We start from the raw sequence: 12,595 nt of genomic DNA, 5'->3' as shown, positions 1-12,595 counted from the left end.
ATTTTTATTCGGTCACATCTTATGTGCTTTACTTGGAGCGTCTGTGTGCTTTTGTTTTTGTTTTTGTTTGAATAAATTGGATTACATCATGCTTGTGTGGGAGAGAGACACGCTCCGCTGGTTCATATGAACACATGTGTTCTTAGCTCATAATATTCATGGCGAAGTTTCCTCTTCGTTAAATTGTTATATGGTTGGAATTGGAAAATGATACATGTAGTAATTGCTATAATGTCTTGGGTAATGTGATACTTGGCAATTGTTGTGCTCATGTTTAAGCTCTTGCATCATATACTTTTCACCTATTAGTGAAGAATACATAGAGCATGCTAAAATTTGGTTTGCATAATTGGTCTCTCTAAAGTCTAGATAATTTCTAGTATTGAGTTTTGAACAACAAGGAAGACGGTGTAGAGTCTTATAATGTTTTCAATATGTCTTTTATGTGAGTTTTGCTGTACCGTTCATCCTTGTGTTTGTTTCAAATAACCTTGCTAGCCTAAACCTTGTATCGAGAGGGAATACTTCTCATGCATCCAAAATACTTGAGCCAACCACTATGCCATTTGTGTCCACCATACCTACCTATACTACATGGTATTTTCCCGCCATTCCAAAGTAAATTGCTTGAGTGCTACCTTTAAAATTCCATCATTCACCTTTGCAATATATAGCTCATGGGACAAATAGCTTAAAAACTATTGTGGTATTGAATATGTAATTATGCACTTTATCTCTTATTAAGTTGCTTGTTGTGCGATAACCATGTTTCTCGGGGAACGCCATCAACTCATTGTTGAATTTCATGTGAGTTGCTATGCATGTTCGTCTTGTACGAAGTAAGGGCGATCTACACTGAGTTGAATGGTTTGAGCATGCATATTGTGAGAGAAGAACATTGGGCCGCTAACTAAAGCCATGATTCATGGTGGAAGTTTCAGTTTTGGACAAATATCCTCAAGTCTCTAATGAGAAAAGAATTAATTGTTGTCAAATGCTTAAAGCATTAAAAGAGGAGTCCATTATCATGTTGTCTATGTTGTCCCGGTATGGATGTCTAAGTTGAGAATAATCAAAAGCGAGAAATCCAAATGCGAGCTTTCTCCTTAGACCTTTGTACAGAGCGGCATAGAGGTACCCCTTTGTGAAACTTGGTTAAAGCATATGTATTGCGGTGATAATCCAGGTAGTCCAAGCTAATTAGGACAAGGTGTGGGCACTATTGGTACACTATGCATGAGGCTTGCAACTTATAAGATATAATTTACATGATGCCTATGCTTTATTACTACCGTTGACAAAATTGTTTCATGTTTTCAAAATCAAAGCTCTAGCACAAATATAGCAATCGATGCTTTTCCTCTATGAGGACCATTCTTTTACTTTCATTGTTGAGTCAGTTCACCTATTTCTCTCCATCTCAAGAAGCAAACACTTGTGTGAAGCTGTGCATTGATTCTTACATATTTGCATATTGCATTTGTTATATTGCTTTGCATTGACAATTATCCATGAGATATACATGTTATAAGTTGAAAGCAACCGCTGAAACTTCATCTTCCTTTGTGTTGCTTCAATACCTTTACTTTGAATTATTGCTTTATGAGTTAACTCTTATGCAAGACTTATTGATGCTTGTTTTGAAGTGCTATTCATGAAAAGTCTTTGCTTTATGATTCACTTGTTTACTCATGTCATACATATTGTTTTGATCGCTGCATTCACTACATATGCTTTACAAATAGTATGATCAAGTTTATGATGGCATGTCACTCCAGAAATTATCTTTGTTATCGTTTTTACCTGCTCGGGACGAGCAGAACTAAGCTTGGGGATGCTGATACGTCACCAACGTATCGATAATTTCTTGTGTTCCATGCCACATTATTGATGTTATCTACATGTTATATGCACACTTTATGTCATATTCGTGCATTTTCCGGAACTAACATATTAACAAGATGCCGAAGTGCCGGTTCTCGTTTTCTGCTTGTTTTTGGTTTCGAAATCCTAGTAACGAAATATTCTCGGAATCGGACGAAATCAACGCCCGGGTTCCTATTTTACCGGAAGCATCCGAACACACGAGAACCTCCGGAGAAGGGGGCGGGGCCACCACACCACACCCCGGCGCGGCCAAGGGGGCGCCCCCTAGGGTGTGGGCCCCCGAAGCCCTCTGCGCCGCCTCTCACGCCTATATAAAGCCCCTGACCTAAAAACCTCGGGGCGTTCGACGAAAACCACGGAAACCTTCCGGAGCCGCCGCCATCGCGAAGCCAAGATCCGGGGGACAGGAGTCTCGTTCCGGCACCCTCGCCGGAGCGGGGAAGTGCCCCGGAAGGCTTCTCCATCGACACCGCTGCCATCTCCACCGCCATCTTCATCACCGCTGCTTGCTCCCATGAGGAGGGAGTAGTTCTCCATCGAGGCTCGGGGCTGTACCGGTAGCTATGTGGTTAATCTCTCTCCCATGTACCTCAATACAATAATCTCATGAGCTGCTTTACATGATTGAGATTCATATGAGTTTTGTATCACAATTCATCTATGTGCTACTCTAGTGATGTTATTAAAGTAGTTCTATTCCTCCTGCACGTGTGTAAAGACGACAGTGTGTGCACCGTGTTAGTACTTGGTTTATGCTATGATCATGATCTCTTGTAGATTGCGAAGTTAACTATCGCTATGATATTATTGATGTGATCTATTCCTCCTACATATGCATGAAGGTTACAAGTGTGCATGCTATGCTAGTACTTGGTTTAGTCTCGTTGATCTATCTTACACTAAAGGTTACTAAAATATGAGCATTATTGTGGAGCTTGTTAACTCCGGCATTGAGGGTTCGTGTAATCCTACGCAATGTGTTCATCATCCAACAAAAGTGTAGAGTATGCATTTATCTATTATGTTATGTGATCAATATTGAGAGTGTCCACTAGTGAAAGTGTAATCCCTAGGCCTTGTTCCTAAATACTGCTGAGTTACTACTGCTTGTTTACTGTTTTACTGCGTTACTACTGCTGCAATACTACCACCATCAACTACACGCCAGCAAGCTATTTTCTGGCACCGTTGCTACTTATTCATACCACCGTATTTCACTATCTCTTCGCCGAACTAGTGCACCTATTAGGTGTGTTGGGGACACAAGAGACTTCTTGCTTTGTGGTTGCGAGGGTTGCATGAGAGGGATATCTTTGACCTCTTCCTCCCTGAGTTCGATAAACCTTGGGTGATCCACTTAAGGGAAAACTTGCTGCTGTTCTACAAACCTCTGCTCTTGGAGGCCCAACACTGTCTACAGGAAAGGAGGGGGAACGTAGACATCAACACACTTTGGTGAAGTGGATGAAGATGAGAACTCATCACGGCCGGAAGTGGAAGCAATGCAATCATCCTTCATAATATTGGACACATCATATTTATCTTGAATTTTTGTCCATAACTCATGAGCGCTCCAAAAAGTCAAGTATGGAAAAAGACCTACATCTCGCAAAGCATTCATAAGAACATTAGAAGCTTGAGAATTGAGATATAAATTTTCTCATCCTCTAAAGATAGATTTTGTGAATCCATAGGAGGAGAAAAACCTATATCTACAATTTTCTCCATATGAGGGTCAATGTCCCGAAAATGACTAAGCATGCAAATTTTCCAAACATCATAATTTGTGCCATCTAATATAAGAGTGTTATCGTGCACAAATCCTCTAGCCGACATCAAGGCGGTGAAGCCTAAGAATGAGAGACCTTGCTCTGATACCAATTGAAAGGACACGGATGTCGCCTAGAGGGGGGGTGAATAGGCGATTTAAAACTTTTACGAGATGAACTTCACAAATGCGGAATAAAACTAGCGTTTACTTTGTCAAGCCCAAAGCCTATATACTATGGTTCACCTATGTGCACCAACAACTTATGCTAAGCAATACAAGCAAGTATGTGATAGCAAGATATATATAACTTCAAGCACGATGGCTATCACAAGGTAAAGTGCATAAGTAAAGAGCTCGGGTATAGAGATAACCGAGGCACGCGGGAGACGATGATTTATCCCGGAGTTCACACTCTTGCGAGTGCTAATCTCCGGTGGAGAGGTGCGGTTGCTTAGTGCTCCCGAACGCCACAAGAGGCTCACCTTGAGGTGTGGTTGCTCGATGCACACCAACGCCACAAAGGCCTCACCCCAAGATGCGGTACTCACACCACACACCGAACGCCACGAAGGCGCCTCACCTAAATCTCCGGTGACCCTCGCCACAAAGGCCTAGGTCACGGTTCCACTAAGGGATTTCCTTCGAGGCGGAAACCGGGCCTTACACAAAGATTGGGGCACACATCCACAACTTAATTGGAGGCTCCCAACAAATCGCCACAAAGGCGTAGAATTCGTCTAGGGTTCCAAGAACCCAAGAGTAACAACCTTCTTGCTTTCACCACCACGAATCACCGTGGAGAACTCAAACCGATGCACCAAATGCAATGGCAAGAACACCACAAAGATGCTCAAGTTCTTCTCCCTCAAATTCCAACAAAGCTACAAAAGATATTGGGGGAATAAGAGAGGAAGAACAAAGGAATTCACAAAGAACACCAAGATCAAGATCTAGAGAGTTCCACTCACAAAGAGATGGATTTGATTGGTAGAAATGTAGATCTAGATCTCCTCTCTCTTTTCCCTCAAATGGGGGCAAGAATCATGGAGGGATTGAGAGATAGTGCAAGCTTCTCTAGTTCAACAATGGAGGAGAGAGAGAGTGAGAGAAGCCACAGCCCAAGGAGGAAGAAGGGGGTATTTATACCCCCCAAGAAAATCGAGCCGTTGGGCAAAACCAGGGCCGGATAATCCGGCCTAAGTAAGGGCCGGATAATCCGCCCCCCCCGGATAATCCGGCCACAGGGACAAAACCTGGTCAAAATCCGGCCAAAAGTCCGGCCTCACATCAGACTTGCTTTTCTTCAGGTCCTTAGCCATTTTTCGAGGGGCCGGATATTTCCGAAATGTCCGGCCCGGATAATCCGGCCCTGGGACAAAACCGGGACAATATCCGGGCAAATGTCCGGCCCCTATACTGAGCAGCAATTCCTCAGGTCCTTAGCCGATTTCGAGGTCCGGCCCGGATAATCCGGCCCGGATATTTCCGAAATATCCGGCCTAAGCAAACTGCAGAAACACCAAAACTAAAACGGGCATAACTTTTGCATCCGGACTCCGATTTCGATGATCTTGGGCTCGTTGAAATCACAACAACGAGCTCTACAACAATATGCATAGAAACATCATAGTCCAGCAAAGGAGGATAGAAACAAATGATGAAAGGTTTGACCTATCTCAAAAAGACATACCGGTAAAACCTCCAATCTTGAAAATGCAACAAGTTGCCATGGAAAAACCATTCTCAATGAGCTAGAGATTGTCATGAGAATAAGCACAAGATCTAAATCATCACATGGATAAGATTCAAATAACAACCAAGAAAGATGATGAACCAAACTTGAAAACGCAACAAGTGATCTATGCGAAATCCGTTTTCGATGAACTAGAGCTTGTCATGAGAATAAGCACAAGCTCTAAAACATCACATGGATAAGGTCCAAATAACAACCAAGAAAGATGATGCAAGGATGCAAAGGTTTGAGCTCTCTCCGAACGATACGATCGAGTTACTCACTCGAGAGCCCTCTTGATAGTACGTCAACTAAACTAAAACCGGTCTCCAACTACACTATGAGACCGGTGAGAAAGAAACCCTATCAAGAGCAAACCTTATACTTGCGCATTCCACTTGAGCTCGATGACGACGATCTTTACCTCAACAAGATGGAACGGCTTTCTTGCTTGTGCTTGCTTGATGAAGTCTTGTGGATTGCTCCCCCATACTCCACCATGGGAGAGCTTCTTCTTTGGCGCATCTTCACATAACCATGACCACCATGTGGATGGCAAGACTCAAGCAAAGGATCTCTTCGAGATGGCTCATCTTGAACTTGCACTTCATTCTTCATTCTTCATCATATTGATGTCTTGAAGTAACTTGAAGGCTCACTTCATCTTCATCTTCAAGACATACTTGACACTTGATATCCTTCATCAATTTCTTCTTATTGCAACCTTGAAGCCAACAAATGGTTCAAGAATTGCCTATGGATAACTCCTACAAATATAACTCAATACAAACATTAGTCCATAAGGATTGTCATTAATTACCAAAACCACACATGGGGGCTCCATGCACTTTCAGAGGGAAAGGAGCTTGCAGTCAAAACTGCAAACAAATTGTATCGTATTGTTGTAGAGAGCGGCAATTCTACGAAAACATAGGTTTCATCGCGTTGTAAAACATGATAAATTTTAATACTTCCTCCAATTCATATTATTTAACTTTATTATATATGTATCTAGACACGTATTAGTTGTAGATATATCTATTTTAGCATCAAGCATCAAGTCATATTAATTAGAGTGAGTATTATTTTAGCACGAATCTCAATGCAGGAAACCAAAAGAATGAAAGGCAATCACGTGCACGCGCGAGAAAAACCCCCACGAAGACGAGACAGAAACTCCCCAGATCGCCGGCGCTACCAATGGCGGCTATCGCCGGCTCGAGCTGAGTATTTCGCCAGAAGAGGAGACGACGGAGAAGCGGATTCAAGTGTAGCCGGGAGATGGGGCCGGCGGTGGCGTGGGAGGAGCGGCGGACGCTGGTGCTGGTGAACCTGGCGTCCATCATGGAGCGCGCCGACGAGGCGCTGCTACCGGCGGTGTACCGCGAGGTCGGCGCTGCCCTGCACGCCACGCCGACGGGCCTCGGCACACTCACCCTCTACCGCTCTATCGTGCAGGCCGCGTGCTACCCGCTGGCCGCCTACGCCGCGTCGCGCCACAACCGCGCCCACGTCATCGCCGTCGGGGCATTCCTCTGGGCCGCCGCCACCTTCCTCGTCGCCATCTCCGAAACCTTCCTCCAGGTGAGCCCGGACGCTCAACCTCCGCTCGTACTTCACGGGCACACTATGCTCGTAGCCGGTGGTAAATTAAGTCTGCTGTCTCGTTGACGAGCTAGCCTAGATCTCGAGAGCTTAATAACCTCCCAAATTGTGGATTTGAGACTCAGAGCAACTTCGATGGTGTGCTAGGTAGCGATCTCAAGAGGGCTGAACGGCATCGGCCTAGCCCTGGTCATACCGGCGGTGCAGTCGCTGGTCGCCGACTCCACCGACGACGAGCACCGGGGCACGGCCTTCGGGTGGCTGGCGCTGACCAGCAGCATCGGGTCCATCATCGGGGGCTTCTCCGCTGTGCTCCTCGCACCGACCACCATCTTCGGGATCGCCGGCTGGCGCTTCGCGTTCCACCTCGTGGCGGCCATCAGCGTCGTGGTCGGCGTCCTTGTGTGGTTCTTCGCCGTTGACCCCAACTTCCCGACGGGCAAAGAAGCGTCAGCGCTCGGCGAGAAACGGTCGGCGTGGGAGGAGGCCAAGGAGCTGCTGAGGGAGGCCAGGGCCGTGATCCAGATCCCGACGTTCCAGATCTTCGTGGCGCAGGGCGTGAGCGGCTCGTTCCCGTGGTCGGCGCTCTCGTTCCTGTCCATGTGGCTGGAGCTCGTCGGGTTCAGCCACGGCGCCACGGCCGTGTTCATCACGGTGTTCTCCGTGGCGACGTCCATTGGTGGCCTCCTGGGCGGTATGATGGGCGATGCCCTCGCCCGCCGGTACCCGAACGCCGGCAGGATCGTGCTGTCGCAGATCAGCGCCGGCTCGGGCGTGCCTCTCGCGGCCATCCTGCTCCTCGGCCTCCCGAACGACCCGTCCACCGGCGCCGCGCACGCGCTCGTGCTCTTCGCCATGGGGCTCATTATCTCCTGGAACGGCGCTGCTACAAACAGGTTCGAAAGCAGAGCTTTCGTTTACATTTTGTTTGGACTTGAATGAACAACTGATGAAGAACATCGGTGTTGCAGCCCGATCTTCGCGGAGATCGTACCAGTGAAGTCGAGGACGAGCATCTACGCGCTGGACAACGCGTTCGAGTCGATCCTGGCGTCGTTCGCGCCGCCGATCGTGGGCTTCATGTCGCAGCACCTGTACGGGTTCAAGCTGGCGGGCGGCGATGCGGCCGGGAAGAACGGCGAGAGGGACCGGGAGAACGCCGCGTCGCTGGCCAAGGCGCTGTACACGGCCATCGCGATACCCTTCACGATCTGCGCCGCCATATACTCCTTCCTGTACTGCAGCTACCCCCGGGACAGGGACCGCGCGCGGATGCAGTCGCTGGCGGAGTCGGAGTTGTTGCAGCGGATGGAGCTGCAGGAGGGGTCCGGGTTCCGGAGCGGCGACGGCGACGAGCGGTTCGAGCTCTTCGAACCGGAGACGGACGACGGCGGGAGGACTGACTCCGCGGCTGATGCCGCCGGCACGTCGAGGCTACTGTCGGACCCGGGGTCGTGACACTGAAAAAGGGTCGTCGGTCTGCTCCGTTCACAAGAGAGCGCGCTGGATATGATTTTGACTGACATATGTCTTCTGATTTTGGAAAATTGTAACACTACGACCGGCAGTCTCTGCTGCACCAAAAATGAGTTTTTTCCTTGGCCCACCGAGACATACTGATTCTGTGTACAGTCCAATTCGTTTGTTGGCTTCCTTGCTAGTACAAGAGATACTGAAAGCACGCATAAGAGCATCCCCACTCGTTGGCGCTCCCCACGCCCAAATCCGGCGAAATTTTCGTCCGGATTGGAGGAAGATTTGGCGTGGGGAGTAGTAGTTTCCCAGCCGCGTGCCCAGGCGAAGTCGACGATGCGAATTTAAAAACGGAAACTTGACAAACTACGGCTAAAAACGGGTGAATATAGACTAAATTTAATGATATTTATTACATTACGGGAGGAGTTCATACATAGAGGCCGACTCCGACTATATTTCGAATTCGGCTAGGGGAATTCAAACGCTAATTTTAAAACACGGCGCTCTACATGCCGAAATGGCGGTAGAACACCGTGTAGTCGCCGACGCCGTCGTCGGAGCCGTCGTCGTTGGCCTTCGGCTCGCGCGGCCCGGCCGCCGCCGCCCGGCCGGCGTCTCCCCACCCCGGGATGGCTTGTACCGGCCGTCGTCGGAGGACTCGAGGTCGACGACGGGGACAGCCGACGCCGGATGGAGGTGTCGCGGACGGCGGTACCGCGCGACATCGTCGTCGGCGGTAGGAGCGGCGCGGGCGGCGGAGTTGGCGTGCGGCGGCCGGGTCCGGCAGCCGCCGCCGCCGCTCCGCCTCCGGCGCTCCCGGCCGCGCTCGGCCCGGTCCCGGTGCGGCGTCGTCCGCGCGCTTCTCCTCCTCCATGTCGTGCAGCGACCCGGCGATCGCCTCCGCCATCGCGGCCTCCTCCGCGCGCTTCGCCTCCTCCTCGGCGAGCTGGCTTGCGGCGGCGGCCTCTTTCTTCGTCTTCTTCCGGCCGCTCTGCGGCGCGGAAGGCTGTTCTCGGATGACGAGGGCGCCGCTGCTGCGCCCTCTGGTCGCCGGCGGAGACGCCGGCTCCTTCTTGACGCGCACCGGCGTCGAAGGCGACGTCGCCTCCTCCCTCTTCACCGGCGCCAAGGATGACCTCGGCGCCGATCCGGAAGACGACGAGCTGGCAGCCATGCGCCGTGGCTGCCAGACGTTTCCCCGGCGGCGGCTCGCCGATGCCCTCGATGGAGGGGGCATCGTGAGCACCGGGAAGTTGCCGCCCTCGATGTGCTCGAGGACGGCCTCGAGTGTCCGGCCCGGCGCGCTCCACCACCGTCGGCGGCCCGCGGCGTTGTTGCGCGTAGGCGGAGGCGGCGGGCCGTCGTAGGCCGCCGGCTCCGCTCCCACCGCCGGAGGAAGTACGAGTTCCACGCCGTGTAGTTGTCGGGGTGGTGGCGTGGCTCGGCGCGCTCCTCGTCGGTCATCGTCATCCTCGCCTCCTCGATGGCGACGTCGAGGGCATGGCCCGCGGCGGCGGCGGGATTGGAACGCCGCCAGCACTTAGCCGCCGGCCGCCTCCGGGAGGCCTCGTGTCCGGCGGGCAGGGGTACCCCGCTCGGTGGAGGAGGTGCCCCTCCCACGCGTGGAGCGACCGGCGGGGGAAGCCGTTGTTGGCTGCGCCGTCGTCGTCGTAGAACGCCATCTTGGGAGTAGAGGGAGAGTGGAGGGAGAGTGGAGCACGGGGTACGCCCTCGCGGTGATCGGACCGGCGTATATAGGCGTGGGCCGGCGCGGGGATTAAATGCCGCGCGGATTGCGACGTGTCCGCGGCGAGCTGACCGGCGGCAGCCTTTAGTGCGCGCGGAAGACGATGCGTGCGCGGAAGACGACGACATTAACTCGCCGCGTGGCCGGCGAATGCAGACCGGCGGCAGGCTTTTCGGCGCGCGGAAGACGATGCGATGAGGACGACGATCGGTTTCTCTCGCCGACAAGTTGGGGCCACCGGACGCGCGGGAAGTTTCCTCGCCGTTTCGCGCGCTTCGTTTCGTCCGGAGTCCCCGAGCGCTCCCCGGGGGCCGGGGATGGCGTGGGATCGCCGGATGGATTTAGGCCCAAATCCGGACGAAAACGAGGAACCGGGGGCGCGACTGGGCCGAATTACGCCGTCCGGATGGAAAAAACGCTCGCCGGGGGCCTGTTCGGGGGGACGAGTGGAGATGCTCTAACACTTTCACACTTTCCAATATTGGACTAAACCGAGCTTGTTGCGCTTATTATGCAAGGCGACGTGACCGGTTTAGTACACCTCAATCTCCTGCCATGAAACCCTTTCCGATGCGGTGCATAGTTGGAGTACGTTGTGTACACGGGTCGAGATTCCATATGTATTACTGTACTCTTACGTCTGCAGAAACATCGACATAGCGAAACCCCCCTGTTTTCTTTCGGCCAACGATCTCCACGATAGTAAACCTCAAGGGGGCACGCCACACACGGAATAACGCTGCGCTAAAGCCTAAACTCAAATTAAGTCGAGATCTTCAGGAACAAAGCCAGTCCGATCAAATGGGGATGGCGTTCTCGTCGGTGCCCTGTCTTCTTCGCCAGCCACGGAGGGTGCTGCAGCTTCCCTCTAACAGGACGCCGCCACAATTGCCAGACGACGTTGTTGTTGACATCCTCTCGAGGATCCGCGTGAAGACCCTCTGCCGATTCAGATGTGTGTCCAAGGGGTGGTACACCCTCATAACCGACAACATCGTCGCCGTGTACAAGGCTCGCGCCGAGCCACTCCTCGTTGTTGGCTCCCGCCGGGACACGTCTCTGCGGCTGATTGACATGGGCGGTAACGTGGTGAAAGTGATCAAGAACGTGGGTTATGTTTGGAAGCTTATCTGCACAAGCCGTGATAACCTGGTGTGTGTGATTGGCATTTCATGTGATGTTAAGGTGGTCGACCTTGCCAACGGTGAGGTGCTCCAGACCTACAAGAAAACTGGCCTTTTGGGCTTCGGCTGCACCATCCCATTTAGTGTCTACAAGATCGTCTACATTAATCCCTACTTGTGTGAGATCCTCACGGTAGGAGATGATGTTGGGTGGAGACCAATGCAGTTGCCTCAAACCAGCAATATTTCTTATGCTAGGAGCCCCATCGTTGTAAACGGTGTATTGCATTTGGTGCTAAGATCTCAGCTAGATGGGAACGGTGTACTATGCTTTAACCTGGCGAGTGAGGAGTGGATGAAGGCGATCAAGGGGCCACCAAATGTGGACCTTCAAAAGGGTGACCTTTCGTTGAGCGAGCTCAATGGTTCCCTATGTATGGTTCAACCGGAGGATGAGAGCTGGGTCACGAACATATGGCTCCTCACAAATTCTAACAAGAGCACATGGGTTAAGGTGTTTGAGATCCCTTTGAATTCACGTGGGCATTATCGGGTTAAACCTTTGCGAATATTACCTGATGGGAGGCTGGTCTTCTACAACACTCATGAGAAAACCGATTTATCGTCGGTGCAAATCTACGATCCACACAACTGGGATTTCATAGATGCGCCAAATGCACTAGCCGGCGTCCACGACACTAACTTCAGTCCTTGCAGCTAGCACATGGAGATTTCTTTTTGGTCAAGAGCTAGTGCTCTTATAACTTCCTTAATGTTTTCTCCTTTTCTTTTTTGAAATAGTTTCTTCGAAGGACAGTGAACTACGTTCTCATTCCTTATGTTCGACGTGACCTAAAAACCTATGATTGCCATTTAGTTATGCAGTGTTTGTCCACATATGTGTCCAATCATGGGAATAGTCAGTTCTTTTATTAACAATGATATTTTATGCTACATTGTACTACAACTTTTGGTGTGTAGTATATAACATATCTAATGATTTGTATGGTTTGTAATGCTTGGGAGTATCGACTGCATGCACTAGGGTTGGAAGAAATTGCTCATTTGCTTGGAAAGGGTTGTGCAAGGGGCTTAACGGAGAGTGCAGTGTCATACTTGAGGTAGTGGCTGACGATGGCCTCCGGATTTGGCACGATTTTTTCGGCATGGCAGGAACTCACAACGACATCAAGGTAGCTCTCCGGTGTTTGTAGGGCTAGCTGAGGGACTGTTATCACCAGAATTTGACCGGA

At 50.7% G+C, this 12,595-nt stretch overlaps 1 protein-coding gene across 1 annotated transcript; it reads left to right on the top strand.

Moving 5' to 3' along the window:
* The first annotated feature begins 6,671 nt into the window (after positions 1-6,671).
* On the top strand, positions 6,672-8,453 carry LOC124656781. The gene is made up of 3 exons (XM_047195465.1): positions 6,672-6,974; positions 7,143-7,891; positions 7,967-8,453. The coding sequence occupies exons 1-3, from the start codon at positions 6,672-6,674 to the stop codon at positions 8,451-8,453; spliced, it is 1,539 nt and encodes a 512-aa protein (XP_047051421.1).
* Positions 8,454-12,595: the final 4,142 nt, after the last annotated feature.

Source organism: Lolium rigidum, chromosome 5, assembly GCF_022539505.1.
Source record: "Lolium rigidum isolate FL_2022 chromosome 5, APGP_CSIRO_Lrig_0.1, whole genome shotgun sequence".
Taxonomy (NCBI): Eukaryota; Viridiplantae; Streptophyta; class Magnoliopsida; order Poales; family Poaceae; genus Lolium; species Lolium rigidum.
The sequence above is the reverse complement of the archived record's forward strand: the minus strand, read 5'-3'. Positions and strand labels throughout refer to the sequence as shown.